The sequence below is a fragment of the Bufo gargarizans genome, chromosome 6 (assembly GCF_014858855.1).
Source record: "Bufo gargarizans isolate SCDJY-AF-19 chromosome 6, ASM1485885v1, whole genome shotgun sequence".
In the NCBI taxonomy this organism is placed as follows: domain Eukaryota; kingdom Metazoa; phylum Chordata; class Amphibia; order Anura; family Bufonidae; genus Bufo; species Bufo gargarizans.
In genome coordinates, this window is record NC_058085.1 from 32,620,436 (window position 1) to 32,644,030 (window position 23,595).

The 23,595-nt window shown below is 42.6% G+C and overlaps 1 protein-coding gene and 1 long non-coding RNA gene across 3 annotated transcripts; both read left to right on the forward strand.

Moving 5' to 3' along the window:
- The first annotated feature begins 1,192 nt into the window (after positions 1-1,192).
- Positions 1,193-15,156, forward strand: LOC122941701. Of its 2 annotated transcripts, none has more exons than XR_006390492.1 (4): positions 1,193-1,285; positions 9,418-9,584; positions 14,710-14,853; positions 14,983-15,156. It is a non-coding gene; the product is annotated as an uncharacterized LOC122941701 (long non-coding RNA). The 2 variants fall into 2 exon arrangements; XR_006390493.1 differs by lacking the exon at positions 1,193-1,285 and adding an exon at positions 1,463-1,505.
- Positions 15,157-15,359: 203 nt separating this feature from the next.
- Positions 15,360-21,656, forward strand: LOC122941675 (oocyte zinc finger protein XlCOF6.1-like). The gene is made up of 3 exons (XM_044299094.1): positions 15,360-15,547; positions 15,825-15,927; positions 20,254-21,656. The coding sequence occupies exons 1-3, from the start codon at positions 15,437-15,439 to the stop codon at positions 21,285-21,287; spliced, it is 1,248 nt and encodes a 415-aa protein (XP_044155029.1). The 5' UTR covers positions 15,360-15,436; the 3' UTR covers positions 21,288-21,656.
- Positions 21,657-23,595: the final 1,939 nt, after the last annotated feature.

A 23,595-nucleotide genomic window follows, 5' to 3' on the forward strand; every position in this document is an offset into this window, starting at 1 on the left:
CCGCTACATACACATCACACAGAGACAGATTCGCTACATACACATCACACAGAGACAGCTCTGCTACATACACGTCACACAGAGACAGCTCCGCTACATACACGTCACACAGAGACAGCTCTGCTACATACACATCACACAGAGACAGCTCTGCTACATACACATCACACAGAGACAGCTCTGCTACATACACATCACACAGACACAGCTCCGCTACATACACATCACACAGAGACAGCTCCGCTACATACACATCACACAGAGACAGCTCCTCTACATACACGTGACACAGAGACAGCTCCGCTACATACACGTCACACAGAGACAGCTCTGCTACATACACATCACACAGAGACAGCTCTGCTACATACACATCACACAGAGACAGCTCTGCTACATACACATCACACAGAGACAGCTCCGCTACATACACATCACACAGACAGCTCCGCTACATACACATCACACAGAGGCAGCTCCGCTACATACACGTCACACAGAGACAGCTCCACTACATACACATCACACAGAGACAGCTCTGCTACATACACGTCACACAGAGACAGCTCCGCTACATACACATCACACAGAGACAGCTCTGCTACATACACATCACACAGAGACAGCTCTGCTACATACACATCACACAGAGACAGCTCCGCTACATACATATCACACAGAGACAGCTCCGCTACATACACGTCACACAGAGACAGCTCTGCTACATACACGTCACACAGAAACAGCTCCGCTACATGCACATCACACAGAGACAGCTCCGCTACATACACATCACACAGAGACAGCTCCGCTACATACACATCACACAGAGACAGCTCCGCGAAATACACGTCACACAGAGACAGCTCCGCTACATACACATCACACAGAGACAGCTCTGCTACATACACATCACACAGAGACAGCTCCTCTACATATACACTTTATTTACATCCTGCATACAGCAAGGAGAAAAGCCTGTAACAGCAGCACCTGGTCATGTGATCTCTGATCCCTCCCAGCCATGGTCACAGTCATCAAAGGTTCTTTATCTCTTCACAACATGCTGGAGCCTGACTCCTCCCACATATGGTCACATGGTCATGACATCATCACAGGTCCTTTACCGCCTCAAGCAGCACAGCTTGGAGCCTGACTCCTCCCACACATGATCACATGGTCATGACATCATGAAAGGTCCTTTAGCCCACTAGTCTCCCCCATACATGTAGTGTCCAGCGGTGCAGGAGGAGGTATGTGTCCAGTCACCGCCATCGTCTGTCAGGTAAGGATTGTATAACATGTCCCTGGAGACTCCTCGGTCAGTGAGGCAGAATCCGCCTTCTGAGGACTGGAGGAAGTTTGTCCTGGACGGTGACCCGTAGTTTCCAGCTAGAGAGGTGGGGAGTGTCTTTCCTTAACTTCCCGAGCAGAAGCTGGAGTTAACCCTTTCAGGACCAAACAAATTTGGGCATGTGCGTTGCAGTTTTTTCTCCCCGTCTTCCGTAAGCCGTTTAAGTCTTTCATTCCTAGGTTGTCGGAGCCGAGAATGAGTTTTATTTCTTTTAGTGTCAGCATTTAAAGAGGACCTCAGGCTACTTTCACACTGGCGTTTCTGGGTCAGCTTGTGAGATCCTTTTCAGGGCTCTCACAAGGGGCCCGAAACGGATCATTCTGCATTCTGAATGGATAAGGATCTGTTTAGAATGCATCAGTTTGCCTCCATTCCGCTCTGGAGGCGGACACCAAAACGCTGCTTGCAGCGGTTTGGTGTCCGCCTGGCGATGCTGAGCCAAATGGATCCGTCCTGACTTAATGGGGCTGGATCAGTTTTTAATGACACAATATGGTGCAATTGAAAATGGGTCAGGACGGATCCGTTTTGACTTTGATTTTTTTTAAAAAGAATAATGCAAACCGATCCATTCTGAACAGATACAAACGTTTGCATTATCGGTGCGGATCCGTCTGCAAATACAAAGACCAGAATGCAGGTGTGAAAGTAGCCTTATATACCTGTACCTGCGGGGTACCCCCCACTGATGCTATATTCCGCTGTGCCCCACCGGATTTCTCCCACTCAGTGGGCTAATACTGAGCATCGGAGCAATGAGGAGGAGACTGAGTTAGAAACATAGAATGTGTCGGCAGATAAGAACCATTTGGCCCATCTAGCCTGCCCAATATACTGAATACTATGAATAGCCCCTGGCCCTATCTTATATGAAGGATAGCCTTATGCCTATCCCATGCATGCTTAAACTCCTTCACTGTATTTGCAGCTACCACTTCTGCAGGAAGGCTATTCCATGCATCCACTACTCTCTCAGTAATACTTCCTGATATTACTATTAAACCTTTGCCCCTCTAATTTAAAACGATGTCCTCTTGTAGCAGTTTTTCTTCTTTTAAATATTCTCCCCTCCTTTACCGAGTTGATTCCCTTTATGTATGTAAAAGTTTCTATCATATCCCCTCTGTCCCGTCTTTCTTCCAAGCTATACATGTTAAGGTCCTTTAACCTTCCCTGGTAAGTTTTATCCTGCAATCCATGGACCAGTTTAGTAGCTCTTCTCTGAACTCTCTCCAAAGTATCAATATCCTTCTGGAGATATGGTCTCCAGTACTGCGCACAGTACTCCAAATGAGGTCTCACTAGTGCTCTGTAGAGCGGCATGAGCACCTCCCTCTTTCTACTGGTAATTCCTCTCCCTATAGATCCAAGCATTCTGCTAGCATTTCCTGCTGCTCTATGACATGGTCTGCCTACCTTTAAGTCTTCTGAAATAATGACCACTAAATCCCTTTCCTCAGATACTGAGGTTAGGACTGTAGCACTGATTTTATATTCTGCTCTTGGGTTTTTACGCCCCAGGTGCATTATCTTGCACTTATCAACATTAAATTTTAGTTGCCAGATTTTTGACCATTCCTCTAGTTTTCCTAAATCCTTTTCCATTTGGTGTATCCCTCAGGAACATCAACCCTGTTACAAATCTTTGTGTCATCAGCAAAAAGACACACCTTACCATCGAGGCCTTCTGCAATTTCGCTGATAAAGATATTAAACAATATGGGTCCCAGAACAGATCCCTGAGGTGCCCCACTGGTAACAAGACCTTGGTCTGAATTAGGGATCGACCGATATTGATTTTTTAGGGCCGATACCGATACCGATAATTTGTGAACTTTCAGGCCGATAGCCGATAATTTATACCGATATTCTGGGAATTTTCATTTTTGAAAAAAAAATAAAAAATTCCCACAAATCTGCTGAAAATTATGTTTATTGTTAATGTGTATTTTTATTTTTTTTGTAAATCTTTCTTTTTCATTTATATTGAATATTTTGATTTTTTATTACTTTTTTTTTTTTTTAAACTAACTTTTAGCCCCCTTAGGGACTAGAACCCTTGTCCTATTCACCCTGATAGAGATCTATCAGGGTGAATAGGAGCTCACACTGTCCCTGCTGCTGTGTGCTTTGTGCACACAGCAGCATGGAGCTTATCATGACAGCCAGGGCTTCAATAGCGTCCTGGCTGCCATGGTCACCGATCGGAGCCCCAGCATTACACTGCTGGGGCTCCGATCGGAGGAGCAGGGGAGAGGGAATCCTGTGGGGGGCGCACTGCGACTGGGGTGGGGGGGAGGGGGGCGCACCACTGCTTAATACTGGGGGGGAGGGGGGGGCGCACTGCGCCACCAATGCTTAATACTGGGGGGGCTTGGGGGGAGGCGCACTGCGCCACCAATGCCTAATATTGGGGGGGGAGGGGGGCGCACTGCGCCACCAATGTCTGATACTGGGGGGCTTGGGGGGGCGCACTGCGCCACCAATGAAGCTTAATCTCACATTTATTCGTATACAGTAGGCGGGAGCTGGCTGCAGGATCACATAGCCGGCTCCCGACCTCTATGAGCTGTAGCTGCGATCCGCGGCACCTGAGGAGTTAACTACCGCAGATCGCAGCTACAGCTCATAGAGGCCGGAGCCGGCTATGTGATCCTGCAGCTCCCGCCTCCTGTATATGAATTAATGTGAGATTAAGCTTCATTGGTGGCGCAGTGGCCATAGCTCCTCCCCTCCTCTTGTCCCCTGTCCTCCCATTGGCTGGAGCGGCAGCAGCAGCACAGGGGGAGGAGACACTGCTTCTTCTCTCCTGTGCTGCTGCTGAGGGAACACGGAGAGCGCTGTCAGCAGCGCGATCTGTGTTCCCAGGACGTTATCGGAATATCGGCAAAATAAATGCCGATACCGATAACGTTCAAAATCCTGAATATCGGCCGATAATATCGGTAAATCCGATAATCGGTCGATCCCTAGTCTGAATATACTCCATTGACTACAACCCTCTGTTGCCTGTCCCTCAGCCACTGCCTAATCCATTCAACAATATGGGAGTCTACGCACAAAGACTGCACTTTATTGATAAGCCTCCTATGTGGGACAATATCAAAAGCCTTACTAAAGTCTAGATAAGCGATGTCTACTGCACCTCCTCCATCTATTCTTTTAGGCTACTTTTACATTAGCGTTTTTCTTTTCCGGCACTGAGTTCCGTCACAGGGGCTCTATACCGGAAAATAACAGATCAGTTTTATCCCCATGCATTCTGAATGGAGAGTAATCCGTTCAGGATGCATCAGGATGTCTTCAGTTCGGTCATTTTGACTGGTCAGGCAAAAGAGAAAACCGTAGCATGCTACAGTTTTATCTCCGGCGAAAAAAACTGAAGACTTGCCTGAATGCCGGATCCAGCATTTTTTCCATAGAAATGTATTCCGGCATTCAAAATACCGGAATGCCGGATCCGTCCTTCCCTTTAAAAATGAGAAAAAATAAATACCTGGTCCGTTTTGCCTGATGACCCCGGAAAAACAGATCCGGTATTGCAATGCATTTTTCCGACTGATCAGGCATTTTTCAGACTAATCAGGATCCTGATCAGTCTGAAAAATGCCTGATCAGTCAGAAAAAATTTACATGCGTTTGCATACAGTTTGCCTGAACTGCCTGCCGGAATCAAACAACGCAAGTGTGAAAGTACCCTTAGTCACCCAATCAAAAAAATCAATAAGATTAGTTTGACATGATCTCCCTGAAGTAAACCCATGCTGGTTTTCATCTTTCAATCCATGGAATTTTAGATGTTCCACAATCCTCTCCTTAAGGCCTCATGCACACGACCGTTGTGTGCATCCGTGGCCGTTGTGCCGTTTTCCGTTTTTTTTCGCGGACCCATTGACTTTCAATGGGTCCGTGGAAAAATCGGAAAATGCACCGTTTTGCAGCCGAGGCCGTGATCCGTGTATCCTGTCCGTCAAAAAAATATGACCTGTCCTATTTTTTTGACGGACAACGGTTCACGGACCCATTCAAGTCAATGGGTCCGTGAAAGAACACGGATGCACACAAGATTGGCATCCGTGTCCGTGATCCGTGGCCGTAGGTTGCTTTCATACAGACGGATCCGAAGATCCGTCTGCATAAAAGCTTTTTCAGAGGTGAGTTTTCACTTCGCGAAAACTCAGATCCGACAGTATATTCTAACACAGAGGCGTTCCCATGGTGATGGGGACGCTTCAGGTTAGAATATACTGAAAAACTGTGTACATGACTGCCCCCTGCTGCCTGGCAGGTGCTGCCAGGCAGCAGGGGGCAGACCCCCCCCCCCCCTGTTTTTAACTCATTTGTGGCCAGTGCGGCCGCCCCCCCCCCTCCCTCCCCTGTAGTTAACTAATTGGTGTCCAGTGGGCCCCCCCTCCGTCCGCTATAGATAACTCATTGGTGTCCAGTGGGCCCCCCCTCCGTCCGCTATAGATAACTCATTGGTGTCCAGTGGGCCCCCCCTCCGTCCGCTATAGATAACTCATTGGTGGCCAGTGGGCCCTCTCCCCTCCCACCCCCTCCTAATTAAAATCGCCCCCCTATCATTGGTGGCAGTGGTGAGTACCGATCGGAGTCCCAGTGTAATCGCTGGGGCTCCGATCGGTAACCATGGCAACCGGGACGCTACTGCAGTCCCGGTTGCCATGGTAGCTTAGCAGTTTGTAGAAGCTTTATACTTACCTGAAGAGCAGCGATGTCTGTGACCGGCCGGGAGCTCCTCCTACTGGTAAGTGACAGGTCTGTGCTATAAGCAATGCGCCGCACAGACCTTTCACTTACCAGTAGGAGGAGCTCCCGGCCGGTCACAGACATCGCAGCTCTTCAGGTAAGTATGAAGCTTCTACAAATTGCTAAGCTACCATGGCAACCGGGACTGCAGTAGCGTCCCGGTTGCCATGGTTACCGATCGGAGCCCCAGCGATTACACTGGGACTCCGATCGGTACTCACCACTGCCACCAATGATAGGGGGCGATTTTAATTAGGAGGGGGAGGGAGGGGAGAGGGCCCACTGGCCACCAACGAGTTATCTACAGCGGAGGGAGGGGGGGCCCACTGGACACCAATGAGTTATCTATAGCGGACGGAGGGGGGGCCCACTGGACACCAATGAGTTATCTATAGCGGACGGAGGGGGGGCCCACTGGCCACCAACGAGTTAACTACAGGGGAGGGAGGGGGGGCCCACTGGACACCAACGAGTTTACTACAGGGGAGGGAGGGGGGGGGGGCGGCCGCACAGGGGAGGGAGGGGGGGGGGCGGCCGCACTGGCCACCAATGAGTTAAAAACAGGGGGGGGGGGGGTCTGCCCCCTGCTGCCTGGCAGCACCTGCCAGGCAGCAGGGGGCAGTCATGTACACAGTTTTTCAGTATATTCTAACCTGAAGCGTCCCCATCACCATGGGAACGCCTCTGTGTTAGAATATACTGTCGGATCTGATTTTCACGATGTAGCTCATATCCGACAGTATATTCTAACATAGAGGCGTTCCCATGGTGATGGGGACGCTTCAAGTTAAAATATACCATCGGATTGGAGAAAACTCCAATCCGATGGTATAAAAGAACTCCAGACTTTACATTGAAAGTCAATGGGGACGGATCCGTTTGAAATGGCACCATATTGTGTCAACTTCAAACGGATCCGTCCCTATTGACTTGCATTGTAATTCAGGACGGATCCGTTTGGCTCCGCACGGCCAGGCGGACGCCAAAACGACTTTTTTTTCATGTCCGTGGATCCTCCAAAAATCAAGGAAGACCCACGGACGAAAAAACGGTCACGGATCACGGACCCACGGACCCCGTTTTTGCGGGCCGTGAAAAAAAACTGTCGTGTGCATGAGGCCTAAGTATGGTTTCCAGTAATTTCCCCACTATTGATGTCAGGCTTACTGGCCTATAGTTGCCCGAATCCTCCTTACTACCTTTCTTGTGAATGGGCACATTCGCTAATTTCCAATCTTCTGGGACGACTCCTGTTGCCAGTGATTGGTTAAATAAATCTGTTAATGGTTTTGCTAGTTCACCGCTAAGCTATTTTAATAGTTTTGGGTGTATCCCATCAGGCCCCTTATTTGTATTAATTTTAGACAGCTGACTTAGAACCTCTTCCTCTGTAAAGACACATGCATCAAAATATTCATTAGTCTTCCTTCCTAACTGAGGTCCTTTTCCTTCATTTTCCTTTGTAAACACTGAACAGAAGTATTCATTGAGGCAGTCAGCTAGTTCTTTATCTTCTTCCATATACCTTCCTTCTTTAGTTTTTAATTTGGTAATTCCTTGTTTTAGTGTCCTTTTTTCATTTATGTATCTGAAGAATGCCTTATCGCCTTTTTTCCCTGACTGAGCTAATTTCTCTTCTGCCTTTGCTTTAGAAGCTCTTATAACTTGTTTGGCCTCTCTCTGCCTAATCTTATAAATTTGTCTGTCATCCTCGTTTTTTTTTTTTTTTTTTTATAATTCCTAAATGTTATCTTTTTGTTTTTTAATGATTTTTCCCACTTCTGCTGAGTACCACAGTGGTCTCTTCCTTTTTTTTGCTTTTACTGACAAGCCTAATGCAATTATCTGTTGCCTTCAATAGTGCCAATTTTAAGTAGTCCCATTTCTCCTGGACTCCAATGAAACTGTTCCAGTCTGATAGGGACTCGTGTACCTCTAATCTAATTTTAGAAAAGTCAGTTTTTCGAAAATCTAAAACTTTTGTTTTTATGTGGTGTGACCACACTGACTGGTGATCACTAGATCCCAAGCTTTCCCCTACAGTAATATCAGATACAAGATAGTTGTTCTCCCTGTGCGCCTCCTTCTCCCTGACTGTAGCGCTGTCCAATCGCAGGCAGAACGTCACAGCCTGGGAGGTTTTTTCTCCCTAGCTGTGGCGCTCTCTGATGCGAATGGACAGAGCTACAGCCAGGGAGAAGGAGGCGCTCAGGGAGAACAGCTCAGTCCCCTTCCCTTTGCTTCGATGCTAATGTATTAGCACACAGAGTGGGAGAAATCCGGCGGGGCATATCGGCGGGGTATTCCCATCTTAGACAATGGGGGCATATCGCTAGGATATTCCCCCATTGTCTGATAGGTGCAGGTCCCACCGCTGGGACCCGCACCTATATCGAGAAGGGAGCGGGAAGCGCTGTGGCTGGAGGACCCCAGATTTCCTGGGGTCCGTCCACCAACAAGCGCTAATCCTCGCCTCTCCCATAGAAGTAAATGGGAGCGTGCCGTGCATGCGGTGCCCATGCTCCCATTCATTTCTATGGGGCAGACGGCTCGGCTATTTTCTGCGGCCCCATAAAAATGAATGGAAGGTGGCTGCGCATGCGCAGTGCGCTCTCCTTCACTTTCGGGGCTCCATTCTCGATAAAGGTGCGGGTCCCAGCGGTGGAAGCCGCACCTATAAGACAGTGGGGGCATATCCTAGCGATATGCTCCCATTGTCTGAGATGAGAAAACCCCTTTAATAAAATCACATGACAAGTTCTCTTTAATGTTTCAAGAAAGTATCAAGAAACTGTGAAGAAAAAAAAACTTACTTATGGAGTGAAAGTTAGGGGGTTTAGTGAAGTTTTATTAGGTTGAAAAAAAAATTGGAAACTGCAATTCTGGCATAATTTTTTTTTATGGCGTTCGCCAGGCAGGATAGATAAGGTGATGATCTGACCCTGTCCCTCATAGACATCTAATGGGTAAGATCAGGTCCACAGGCCTAGAGAGTATAGTCCGTGTCCAGAGACTTGTGGTCAATGACTCCTATTTCGAATAGTCCCCGCTTATAAGTGGTGATCCCAAGGAACAGTGCTCGGTGCCCTATTATATAAAGTATTGATTATATAGAGGATGGGGGTAGTAGTAGTGTTTCTATTTTAGCAGATGACCCCAAGCTATGTAGTACTGTGCAGTCCATGGACGATGTCCATAAACTACAAGCTGACTTGGACTCTGAGCGATTGGGCATCAACTTATATAAATGTAAAGTTCTGCCTCTTGGTAGTAATAATCTCCATCATATGTCCTAGGTGATGTTACGACCAGTGGGGGAACCAGAGGATTCTCTCTGTCAACCAAGGGACGGCAGCCACTAACCCCGTGGGGGTTATTCAACACTCTCTCAGGAGACAGGACAGAACGCAGCAAGAGAGAAACTGAACCACTACCTACAGAATAGGCTACAGACAGACAACAGGTAACACTCCAATAGCTGAAGTCACGGTCAGACCTGCAGTTAGTGCGAACTGAGTCCAATAGCAGACACGGTGGTGAGAAGTGGTATTGCAGAAAAGGCTGGAGTAAAGGCAGCAGATGATCATCAGAGGTAGAAGCTGAAGCATGGTCAGTGACAAGCCAGAGGTCAGAAGCCGGTAACAGGTAGTAGCGCAGTACAGAGGATCAGACAGGCTCAGGGTCAGAGAGGTCCAGGAGTCGATGAAGTCGGCAGGCAAACAGAATGGTCAAACACAGAAGATCAGAACAGAACACATTCGCTATTACTGATAGTTCCGCGCCCCCCCCCCCCTCCCTATCCTTTGGCGGAACTTGATGGACTAATGTCTTATTTAAACCGTACTATGTAACTATATAATTTATTCAGCCATGTAGTTTGCAAAACGATACCACTGGGTCTCATCAAGTGTAACATGGCACCCAAAACCATTTCAGTCCTATTGCCCCATGTGAAAATGACATGGTAAATGTTAAAGGGGTTGTGCAGGCGGCGTACAGTGATGGCCTATCCACGGGATAGGTGATTAATATATGATCGGTGGAGGTCCAACTCCAGGCACCCTGTCAATCAGGAGGCTTTCTCTTTACAATGCCTGTGGTCTCCCTCGCAGCAGTGGCGTAGTGTAATTACAAGTACTCGCTCCATTTAAGTGCATGGAGTGAGTACTTGGAATTACACTGCACCCCCAAGACTTCTGAGATGACGGCAGTGAAATGAAGAGGAAGCAGAGTTTTAACCCCTTAAGGACTCAGCCCTATTTCACCTTAAGGACCGGGCCATTTTTTGCAAATCTGACCAGTGTCACTTTAAGTGCTGATAACTTTAAAACGCTTTGACTTATCCAGGCCGTTCTGAGATTGTTTTTTCGTCACATATTGTACTTCATGACACTGGTAAAATGAAGTAAACAAAATTCATTTTTATTTATAAAAAAAATACCAAAGAGAGAAACTGAACCACTACCTACAGAATAGGCTACAGACAGACAACAGGTAACACTCCAATAGCTGAAGTCACGGTCAGACCTGCAGTTAGTGCGAACTGAGTCCAATAGCAGACACGTCTTTACCCCAAAAATTTAAAAATTGCAAATTTCCAAGTTTCAATTTCTCTACTTCTATAATACATAGTAATACCTCCAAAAATAGTTATTACTTTACATTCCCCATATGTCTACTTCAGGTTTGGATCATTTGGGGAATTATATTTTATTTTTTGGGGATGTTACAAGGCTTAGAAATTTAGAAGCACATTTTGAAATTTTTCTGAAATTTTCAAAAAACTAATTTTTAGGGACCAGTTCAGGTCTGAAGTCACTTTGCGAGGCTTACATAATAGAAACCACCCAAAAATGACCCCATTCTATAAACTACACCCCTCAAGGTATTCAAAACTGATTTTACAAACTTTGTTAACCCTTTAGGTGTTCCACAAGAATTAATGGAAAAGATACAATTTCAAAATTTCACTTTTTTGCCAGATTTTCCATTTTAATAATTTTTTTTCCAGTTACAAAGCAAGGGTTAACAGCCAAACCAAACTCAATATTTATGGCCCTGATTCTGCAGTTTACAGAAACGCCCCATATATGGTCGTAGACCGCTGTACAGGCACATGGCAGGGCGCAGAAGGAAAAGCATACCATACGGTTTTTGGAAGGTAGATTTTGCTGGACTGGTTTTTTTGACACCATGTCCCATTTGAAGCCCCCCTGATGCACCCCTAGAGTAGAAACTCCAAAAAAGTGGCTCCATTTTAGAAACTACGGGATAGGGTGGCAGTATTGTTGGTACTAGTTTAGGGTACATATGATTTTTGGTTGCTCTATATTACACAAGAAATAGCTGTTTTGGCACAGTTTTTATTTTTTGTTATATACAACATTCATCTGACAGGTTAGATCATGTGATATTTTTATAGACCAGGTTGTCACGGATGCGGCGATACCCAATATGTATACTTTTTTTTTATTTATGTAAGTTTTACACAATAATATTTTTGAAACAAAAAATAATAATAATCATGTTTTAGTGTCTCCATATTCTGAGAGCCATCGTTTTTTTTAGTTTTTGGGCAATTATCTTAGGTAGGGTCTCATTTTTTGCGGGATGAGATGACTGTTTGTTGGCACTATTTTGGGGTGCATATGACCTTTTGATCGCTTGCTATTACACTTTTTGTGATGTAAGGTGACAAAAAATGGTTTATTTAGCACAGTTTACATTTTTTTAATTTTTACGGTGTTCATCTGAGGGGTTAGGTCATGTGATATTTTTATAGAGCCAGTCGATACGAATGCAGCAATACCAAATATGTATACTTTTTTTTTATTTATGTAAGTTTTACACAATAACAGCTTTTTTAAAACAAAAAAAATTATGTTTTAGTGTCTCCATATTCTGAGCTATAGTTTTTTAATTTTTTGGGCGATTGTCTCAGGTAGGGGCTAATTTTTTGCGGGATGAGGTGACGGTTAGATTGGTACTATTTTGGTGGGCAAACGCCTTTTTGATCGCTTGCTGTTGTACTTTTTGTGATGTAAGGTGACAAAAAAATGGTTTATTTAGCAGAGTTTTTATTTTTTATTTTTACGGTGTTCATCTGAGTGGTTAGGTCATGTGATATGTTTATAGAGCCGGTCGATACGGACCCGGCTATACCAAATATGTATACTTTTCCCCCCTCCCTATTTTTTGCCAAATTTTTTTCACATTATTTGGGGAAAATGACATGTTTTTTTTTTTTTTTTTACTTGAAACTTGTAATTTTTTTTGGGGGTGGAAACTTTATTTTTTCAACTTTTTTTTTTTGTCCCACTTTGGGACTTGAACTTTTGGGGGTCTAATCCTTTACAATGCATTCCAATACATCTGTATGAGTAATACTGTGTGTATTACTCATACAGCTTCTGGGGCCTGTGAGATCAGGGGGCTGGATCTCACAGGCTCTTCACCGGAAGGCAGCGCAAATGATTTCAGCGGGCATCCTGTTCCTATTAACCCCCGCCGCGCCGCAATGTCAATTTAAACTTAGGACGTACCGGTACGTCCTAAGTCCTTAAGGGGTTAAAGAGCTCATCAGCAGGGGTGCCTGGAGTTGGACCACCACCAGTCTGATATTCATGACCTATCCTGATCATAGGCCACTATATACTGCCTACCTTTAATTATTAACCAGGGTGTGAGGTATGACTAGCAGAGAAATTCTGATTGGTTTTAATAGTGTGATAGAGATATATATATATATATATATATATATATATATATATATATATATATATATATATATATATATATATATATATATATATATATTCTGTATATACAGTTGCAAGAAAAAGTATGTGAAACCTTTGGAATTATATGGATTTCTGCACAAATTGGTCATAAAATGTGATCTGATCTTCATCTAAGTCACAACAATAGACAATCACAGTCTGCTTAACCTAATAACACACAAAGAATTAAATGTTACCATGTTTTTATTGAACACACCATGTAAACATTCACAGTGCAGGTGGAAAAGTATGTGAACCCTTGGATTTAATAACTGGTTGAACCTCCTTTGGCAGCAATAACTTCAACCAAACGTTTCCTGTAGTTGCAGATCAGACGTGCACAACGGTCAGGAGTAATTCTTGACCATTCCTCTTTACAGAACTGTTTCAGTTCAGCAATATTCTTGGGATGTCTGGTGTGAATCGCTTTCTTGAGGTCATGCCACAGCATCTCAATCGAGTTGAGGTCAGGACTCTGACTGGGCCACTCCAGAAGGCGTATTTTCTTCTGTTTAAGCCATTCTGTTGTTGATTTACTTCTATGCTTTGGGTCGTTGTCCTGTTGCAACACCCATCTTCTGTTGAGCTTCAGCTGGTGGACAGATGGCCTTAAGTTCTCCTGCAAAATGTCTTGATAAACTTGGGAATTCATTTTTCCTTCGATGATAGCAATCCGTCCAGGCCCTGACGCAGCAAAGCAGCCCCAAACCATGATGCCCCCACCACCATACTTCACAGTTGGGATGAGGTTTTGATGTTGGTGTGCTGTGCCTCTTTTTCTTCACACATAGTGTTGTGTGTTTCTTCAAACAACTCAACTTTGGTTTCATCTGTCCACAGAATATTTTGCCAGTACTGCTGTGGAACATCCAGGTGCTCTTGTGCAAACTGTAAACGTGCAGCAATGTTTTTTTTGGACAGCAGTGGCTTCCTCTGTGGTATCCTCCCATGAAATCCATTCTTGTTTAGTGTTTTACGTATCGTAGATTCGCTAACAGGGATGTTAGCATATGCCAGAGACTTTTGTAAGTCTTTAGCTGACACTCTAGGATTCTTCTTCACCTCATTGAGCAGTCTGCGCTGTGCTCTTGCAGTCATCTTTACAGGACGGCCACTCCTAGGGAGAGTAGCAGCAGTGCTGAACTTTCTCCATTTATAGACCATTTGTATTACCGTGGACTGATGGACAGCAAGGCTTTTGGAGATACTTTTATAACCCTTTCCAGCTTTATGCAAGTCAACAATTCTTAATCATAGGTCTTCTGAGAGCTCTTTTGTGCAAGGCATCATTCACATCAGGCAATGCTTCTTGTGAAAAGCAAACCCAGAACTTGTGTGTTTTTTAAAGGGTAAGGCAGCAGTAACACCTCTGAACTCATCTCATTGATTGGACTCCAGTTGGCTAAGACCTCACTCCAATTAGCTCTTGGAGATGTCATTAGTCTAGGGGTTCACATACTTTTTCCACCTGCACTGTGAATGTTTACATGGTGAGTTCAAAAAAACATGGTAACATTTAATTCTTTGTGTTTTATTAGTTTAAGCAGACTGTGATTGTCTATTGTTGTGACTTAGATGAAGATCAGATCACATTTTATGACCAATTTGTGCAGAAATCCATATAATTCCAAAGGGTTCACATAATTTTTCTTGCAACTGTATACATATATCTGAGTCTGCTCTCCCTACTCATTGGAGACCTGCTGGCAGTGCACACAGTATATGTTTCCCCTCTTATTATCTCCAGTAATTGTATTTTACATGGGATTTTGTAGGATTTTACATTGTCTCATCTTCTTTCCATTGTAGGTTTCCACAATATAGGATCTGCTCGGTGGATATCTTCTATATAAAATCCTTCTCCTGATTGACCTGTCAAGAATGGATAGGGACAAGATGGCAGATAGTATAATAAATCTCACCCTAGAGATCCTCTTCCTGCTTACTGGAGAGGTGAGATATTCTGATGATGTCACATTACATCATCTTATCTATGTTACTAACAGATGGACATGACTGGAGAGGTGAGGGACTCTGGAGATGTATGGAGTGATATTTATTACTGTGTCTTTCCATAACCAGGACTACACAGTAGTGAAGAAGACCTCTAGTGAGCACTGCCAGGACCCTGTGCCTGAAGAACGGGGAAGAACCCTGAGCCCAATCATGGGGCCTCCACCTCACCTCCTGATACATGAGGAAATCAATAGAGAGAAGATCCTAGAACTCACCAACAAGATCATTGAGCTGCTGACTGGAGAGGTGACACTGCTGGGAATGCTGGGACATTATACAGGAACGCTATGAAGGGATCTGGGTAATGACTGTATCATTGTGTTGTCAGGTTCCTATAAGGTGTCATTATGTCGCCATCTATTTCTCCATGGAGGAGTGGGAGTATTTAGAAGGACACAAAGACCTGTACAAGGACGTCATGATGGAATATCACCAGCCCCTCACATCACCAGGTAATAGACATGACTAAATACACACGTCCTCTCATTATCTGTATGTAAGGAATAAATTCAGTCACTGGATGTGTTTCCTACAGTTAAGGAAGAGAGAAGAACAACAGAGAGATGTCACAGGTCCTCTTCTTCCTCAGGATGGGTCAGAAGAACATCACAATGTCCCACAGGGTGATCAGGTAGATGGAGATAAGGTCTCATGAAATGTCCCCTATGATCTGTAGAAGGCTGTGAAGATCTTGTGTTCGGTCTTGTTTTATCCACAAGTGTTATATGTTTTATCCTTGTATAATGAGAAAGGTGGAGATGGAAAGGATTACAGCTGACCATAGACATTACGTGTTTTCTGGATGTAGAGACTGCTGGTCAGAATAGAGAACCTGATGGATTTATACAGGAGACCTGCTACACGACTTATCCAACCGTCTGATGACTTCTACATTATTTGTCTCACAGGTCTTGAATCCGGGTGAAAATCTGAACATTATATATGTTACAGAGACAGATGTGAAGGGTGAGGAGCAGAATATAGAGGACATTCCTACAGATAACCGCCTAGGTGAGTAGTAACCGCTAAATAAAGCAGAGAAGACTCATACTTGATGCACGTTTAAAAAAAATATGCTGAGATAAACCAATTTCGCCCCTTGTACTTCCTGTGTAAAGACCTTTTTACATGGCAGGATACAAGGCTGTAACAAGCATCTATCAGCAATAAAACTATTTGATCAGCACTTGTATAAAGATCCTTTATGCAGTCCAATAGAAAGTTCCTATTATCCTTTATCCCTTGTACACTATATGTTGAGAACGCATCTGTTTACACAAGATATTTGCAACTTAACAGATCGAATTTTTAAAAAGTTCGGTTCGGCTGATTCGCCGCATTTTACTAAGTAGTAGCGGGTACAATGAAGGGAGCTGTGAAAGCGCCGCTCCCTTCATTGTTCATACATGATCGCGGTATCTGAGTGTAAAAACTGTGTAAAATTAACATAATTTTTTTTTTTTAAGTCAAAATGTCACAGGTTAAGGGGAAGGGAAAACACCAAATACACACCACAACGAATAGACAACAATGTAGACCTCAAAAGCTAAGGAAGAGAGATGGTGACCTCCTAGTAATCCCTAGGACTTTCCCTAACTCCTGCCAGTATGAGCAGATCCTGATGGTGGAAATACTCATACACTGTATACCTAAAGCCCTGCTAAAACTGACGAGCCCTAGGATAGCTAGCAGGGGATGAGACAGCTGGTTCCTTCCAGATAATTAGAAACAGCGAAGGCAACCAGTACTTAGCTTAGAGATGTATGGAGAGGGAAAAAAACGGTGTAAAAAGCAATTTTTTGTCACCTTACATCACAAAAAGTGTAATAGCAAGCGATCAAAAAGTCATACGCACCCCAAAATAGTGCCAATCAAACCGATATCTCATTCAGCAAAAATCATACCCTACTCAAGATAAAAAAAAAATAGTATACATATTAGGTATCGCCGCGTCCATGACAACCTGCTCTATAAAAATACCACATGATCTAACCTGTCAGATGAATGTTGTAAAAAACAAAAAAAACTGTGCCAAAACAGCTATTTCTTGTTACCTTGCCTTACAAAAAGTGTAATATAGAGCAACCAAAAATCATATGTACCCTAAACTAGTACCAACAAAACTGCCACCCTATCCCGTAGTTTCTAAAATGGGGTCACTTTTTGGGAGTTTCTACTCTAGGGGTGCATCAGGGGGGCTTCAAATGGGACATGGTGTCAAAAAACCAGGCCAGCAAAATCTGCCCTCCAAAAACCGTATGGCATTCCTTTCCTGCTGCGCCCTGCCGTGTGCCCGTACAGCAGTTTACAACCACATATGGGGTGTTTCGGTAAACTACAGAATCGGGGCCATAAATATTTAGTTTTGTTTGGCTGTTAACCCTTGCTTTGTAACTGGAAAAAAAATATTTAAATGGAAAATCTGCCAAAAAAGTGAAATTTTGAAATTGTATCTCTATTTTCCATTAATTCTTGTGGCACACCTAAATTGTTAAATCAGTTTGAATACCTTGAGGGGTGTAGTTTATAGAATGGGGTGATTTTTGGGTGGTTTCTATTATATAAGCCTCACAAAGTGACTTCAGACCTGAACAGGTCCTTAAAAAGTCGGTTTTTGACAATTTCAGAAAAATGTCAAGATTTGCTTCTAAGCCTTGTAACATCCCCAAAAAATAAAATATAATTCCCAAAATGATCTAAACATGAAGTAGACATATGGGGAATGTAAAGTAATAACTATTTTTGGAGGAATTACTATGTATTATAGAAGTAGAGAAATTAAAAATTTGCTAATTTTTTAAAGTTTTGGGTAAATTTGGTATTTTTATTATAAATAAAAATGAATTTTTCTGACTCCATTTTACCAGTGTCATGAAGTAAAATATGTGAAGAAAAAACAATCTCAGAATGGCCTGGATAAGTCAAAGCATTTTAAAGTTATCACCACATAAAGCGACACTGGTCAGATTTGCAAAAAATGGTCTGGTCCTTAAGGTGACAATGAGCCCAGTCCCTAAGGGATTTAAAGGACCCTAAACCTCCAAACACATCATCTCCAGCAGAGGATCTCAAAACTGGACAAAAACGGTTAAGTTTGATGTTAACACATCCGGATGCATACATTCCGTTAGGATTAGTTGTGTTACATCGAAAAGGAACAAACCAGATCCAGCACTAAAATCATTGTAAGTCAATGGGTGACAGATCCGGCATCATTGATTTTGCTGCCGAATCCAGTTTGTTCTGTTTCGCAGACCGGACACAAGACCGCAACTTGCGCAACCCGGTCAGAAAAGCGGAACAGATTGTATCTTCATAATTTTTGTCCCCATTGACAATAAATAGGAACAAAACTGAACCGTTTTGGCACAGTTTTGAAATCTTCTGCCGGATCTCAAAACCAGAATGGCACAACACAAGTGTGAAACAGCCCTTAGATATGCCTTCAAGACTTTTCATCTGCATGGTGGTGGCTTTGGCTCTTCTGCTTTGGCCGCTCAGCAGAGTTGGATTGCTAAATTGATCAATGCCTGAACATAAAGCCAGGTCCAGCATCCCACATTTCTTTCCTCGCTTGGACTATTGAGTTTGATCTTTATCCTGACCACAGCTTTGTTCAGGAGAACGCTTCTGCCTCATTCTTCTCCTCTTTGCCCTAATCCTCGGCTATGTTTCCAACTATTCTTTCATCTTTTCCTGAAGCCTGTTGCATTCTGGTTATTCTCATGAGAGCCCTTGGCTCCATTCACGACCAGGCTAACCAATATTTCTGTGTTACTCCTGTCAATTAATGATTTATCAAGCGATTGCAATGTGGGAATCTTCCTGTAAAAATGGGCATACCATCTTGTCGGAGAAGATCAGGGGATCCTGTAGATTCTGCACCACAATCTAGCTCGCACCAAATGGATTTCGGTTTAGAGTAGGGATTCTGAACCGGTGGCCCTCCAGCTGTTGCAAAACTACAAATCCCAGCATGCCCTGATAGCTGTAGGCTGTGCAGGCATGCTGGGAATTGTAGTTTTGCAACAGCTAGAGGTTCACAGGTTGGGCATTCCTGGTTTAGAGAATCTACAAGTTCCAAAAATTGCACAATTGAGAATAGGTTTTTTCTAGTATAACTTCTGAGCACAATTGGTAACAGTGGATCACATCCCACAGCATTAATCAGAAGACTAGGTTTTATCACCTGTTCTATTAACTCTAATTCAGCAGTACTAAAAGGATTGTAATGGCAGATCCAAAACCGGAGCTGGCTGAGCAGTCAAAAAGTCCACCACTGAATGCTATATCCTGCCCACCTGTCAATAAAGATCCCATGGCCCAAAAGATTCACTAACTTACGTCAGAAACTGGAATGAATTATCATGCAAATCTATGCCAGATCATAGCCATGACTTCATTGTACATGACCATACCACTCCTTGCTACTGCCCTGCACTAAAGTTCTTGTAGCTGTAAGGGAATACAGTGACCCTTCAAGATACAATGGCCTCAGGATGCAATATTTTTAATATACTATGGTCCTTTCTGACCCATCGTAAAGTTGAAACTAGACTCAACACACAATGTCTTAGACTCAGATCCAACCAATCAAGGCCACTTCTTTGGTAAAATAGCTGTATAAGTTGCTAGTTAGCAGTTGTTCCTGACTATTATATGTAAGGACTTGTCTTATCTGTCTTGGTTATCTGCTTATTTTTCTTAAATCTTCATTTTTCTCATATCTTGGATGACATTTTGGGGCTTTGGAACCGATTACTCAAGTTCCAATGGTTTCAACATACAATGGTTGTCCTGGAACTAGTTAATATTGTATCTCAAGGGACCACTGTATATATATTAGGCACCACCTAATAGCAAATCCCTTTCCACTGATCATTTCACTAGAAAGAACTGGTGGTAGACACACTGAAATGTGAAGATTCTAGCATCAGGACAGAAGTGCAAAACTACAAGAGAACAGCCTGGTGGCCTAACATCATAATCTACTGTTGTGCAAACCACTGTCTTAGTCATTCAATAATTACATTTTACTATATGTCTTCTAATCTGTATGAAAATGGTATATAGAAATTTGACAACATATCAGTATGATTTTAATGTTTTATCGGAAGAGAAGCAAATTAAGAGTCTTCCAAGAATCATAACTTCTTCCGAAGTACTGTGACCTAATATTTTCAGCCATTAATAGGCATTATACCTGTAAGACTCTTATTTTGTTTCTCTTAAAGAGTGTGATAAAATATTTTTCTACTAGATAACATAGTACCAGACCTATATAAATATAATGTTAAGGACGTTATTAAAAAATAACATATATTTTTTTCTTGGCAGATAACTTTCTCAGGAGCTCAAAGGGACATCTGATACCTAAAGATTTTAAACCCAGTGATTATACTATCATACCAGATACTTATGAAGAGAATATCATTATTCCAGATATATCCTCAGACCTGCAAAGCAAAAGTCTATCATCTGACCTTTCTCAAAGTGTCCTACCTTTTGATTTATCACAGACTGTTAAGCAAAATAAAGAACACAGAAGGGGTGATTATCCAAGAATTCACACATGGAATAGACCATATTCATGTCCAGAATGTTGGAAATGTTACAGCTTTAAATCACATCTTGTCAGACATCAGAGAATTCACACAGGAGAGAAGCCCTATTTATGTTCAGAATGCGGGAAATGTTTTCGCAGTAAATCAACTCTAATTGCACATGAGAGAACTCACACAGGGGAGAAACCATTTTCATGTTCAGAATGTGGGAAATGTTTTAGTGATAAATCAAGTCTTATTAGACATGAGAGAATTCACACAGGGGAGAAGCCATTTTCATGCTCAGAATGTGGGAAATGTTATACGATGAAATCGAGTCTTATTATGCATCAAATATCTCACAAAGGGGAGAGGCCATTTTTATGTTCAGAATGTGGAAAATGTTTTAAACGTAAATCAGATCTTGCTAAGCATCAGAAAATTCACACAGGAGTGAAACCATATTCATGTTCAGAATGTGGAAAATGTTTTATCCAGAAATCAGATCTTAATAAACATCAGAGAGGCCACACAGGAGAGAAGCCATTTTCATGTTCAGAATGTGGAAAATGTTTTAGCGATAAATCATGTTTTATTTCACATAAGAGAATTCATACGGGGAAGAAGCCATTTTCATGTTCAGAATGCGGGAAATTGTTTAACAAGAAATCAAGTCTTATTACGCATGAGAGAATTCACACAGGGGAGAAACCATTTTCATGTTCAGAATGTGGAAAATGTTTTAAACAGAAATCAGATCTTGCTAAACATCAACGAGTTCTCACAGGGGAGAATAGATTTTTATGTTCAGACTTGGAAAAGTTATAGCTTTAAATCAGAACTTGTTAGACATCAGAGAACTCACAAAGGGGAGAGGCCATGAACAAAATTTTGCAAATGTTTTAAACAGAAATGAGAACTTATTGAACATCAATGAACTCATCCAGGGAAGAATCCATGTTCATAATGTGCAAAATGTTTTAATTGAAAATCAAATGTTACCATCAGAATTCACACGGGGGAACCGATAATAATGTTCTAAATTTAGGTTATGTTTTAGCCACTAATAGCATTGTCTTAAACATCAATGCATTTACACATGGAAGTATTTATGTTATAGTCAATGTAAAGCATTTTGGAACATTAAATGATGTTTAAGAAATGTCTATAAACTCAATGCCAATAAATATTTGTTATCCCAAAAACTAATACAATACAGATACAAACCTGTAAATTAATCATGCACATACAGTATTTCACATGACTATACACTGAATGGCCACTATGTAAGAAACACTCATCTAGTAGAGCATTGGAGCTATAATAATAATATTTATTTATATAGTGCCACCATATTCTATAACTCTTTACAAATTCAGAGGGTTTATGTACAAAACAAAAGACATCACAACGTAACTGGATAGTATACAACTGAAACAATAGGAGTGAGGGCCCTGCTCATAAGAGCTTACAATTGAGGAGGAAATGGGGGTGACAAAAAAAGGTAGTTGAGTGTGATATGTAGTAATCAAGCCATTATTGTACAGAAACGTGGTTAAGGCCGATCTGCTTCTGGTGTGGGACTGTTAGAAGATCGAGTTCAGGCCTGAGGAGTTGGTGGGAGTAGGGTTACTCAGCGAACAGTCATTTTAGGAAGCTTGATAAGATGTGAAGGTAGGGAAGTTGGGAATTGACCTGATATTCCAGTTCAAAGTATTCCAGAGAGTAGGTCCAGCTCAAAAAAATCTGTGAAGATGGGAGTGAGAGGTAATAATTAAGGAGGATGTTAATCTTAAAACACTGGCAGAATGGAGAGCATGAGTAGAGTGGTAAACGGAAATGAGGGAGGAGATGTATGGATGTGCAGCACTGTCGAGAGCTTTGTGGGTGAGGGTGAGAAATTTGAACTGTATGTTGTGGTGAATGGGGAACCATTGAAGTGACTGGCACAGGCTAGTAGCATCAGTATAGCGGTTGGACAGACTGAACACAGGGGAGGGTTTAGTGAGAGGGAGACCAATTAGTAATGAGTTGCAGTAGTCAAGACGAAAATGAGCCAAAGCAATGACAAGAGTTTTTGTCGTTTCCACCATAAGAAAAGGGCGGATTCTGGAAATATTCTTGAGGTGCAGATGACAAGAGCGAGCAAGTGATTGGATATGGGGAATAAAGGGAAGATCTGAATCAAACATGGCCCAAAGACAGCGGGCATGTCGCCCAGGAGTTATGATAGTGCCACAGACCAGAATTGAAATATCAAGTTTAGATGGGTTAATAGATGGGGCAAAGACAAGAAGTTCAGTTTTTGAGAAATTCAGTTTTAAAGCACAGCTGCCAGGCAACCACTGGAGTTTTGGAGTAAAGCAGGGGTGATGTCCGGGGATGAAGTGTAAAGCTGGGTATTGTCAGCATAGAGATGGTACTGGAGACACAGACAGGTTAAAAAAGTTTTTATTAACGACAAATATAGTGGTCTGAGGACAGGATACAAATGTGCATAGATAAATGGATGGTCAACGCAGTTACAATAGATACAATGTAGCCATAGATTAACTACTTGCATATAAATAAATATATCCTAGTTTACACCTAGTACACATAATAGATTAACAAAATAATAAAAAAAAACAGTAAGCATACCAAGCTGTTATCATTTATATGGGTTAGTGTTACTTTGTATGGAAAAGTAGTTTTGCTGTTTCAAATCTACTGAGTCTGCCCAATCAGGGCTGTGTAGAGAGAGAGAAGAGTAGAGGGCCTAGGATTAAACCCTGAGGAACGCCAACTTCAAGAGGAAGAGGAGAAGAAATAGAGCCAGCAAATACACTAAAGGAAAAGAACCAGGAGGGAGCAATGCCCTTAAGAACAATTGAGTGGAGCATGGTGAGGAGGAGTTTATGGTCTACAATATCAAAAGCTGCAGATAGATCCAGAAGAATCAGTAGAGAATAATCACCATTCATTTTTGCTGTCAGGAGATCATTAGACACTTTAGGAAGGGCAGTTTCTGTACAGTGGAGAGCGAAAGGCAGAATGTAAGGGGTAAAGAAGAGAGTTTGCACATCGATAGCTTATTAAGTGAGAGTAGATGAGACATTCAAGGAGTTTAAAGATGAAGGGGAGGTTAGAAACAGGT

What these genes read in the sequence shown, in the direction of transcription:
- LOC122941675 (XM_044299094.1), top strand. Translation starts at nt 15,437, where the DNA reads ATGTGTTTCCTACAGTTAAGGAAGAGAGAAGAACAACAGAGAGATGTC. An exon ending in ATGTCCCACAGGGTGATCAG is followed by an intron (nt 15,548 to 15,824) that starts GTAGATGGAGAT and finishes TTTGTCTCACAG; the next exon opens with GTCTTGAATCCGGGTGAAAA. An exon ending in TCCTACAGATAACCGCCTAG is followed by an intron (nt 15,928 to 20,253) that starts GTGAGTAGTAAC and finishes TTTTCTTGGCAG; the next exon opens with ATAACTTTCTCAGGAGCTCA.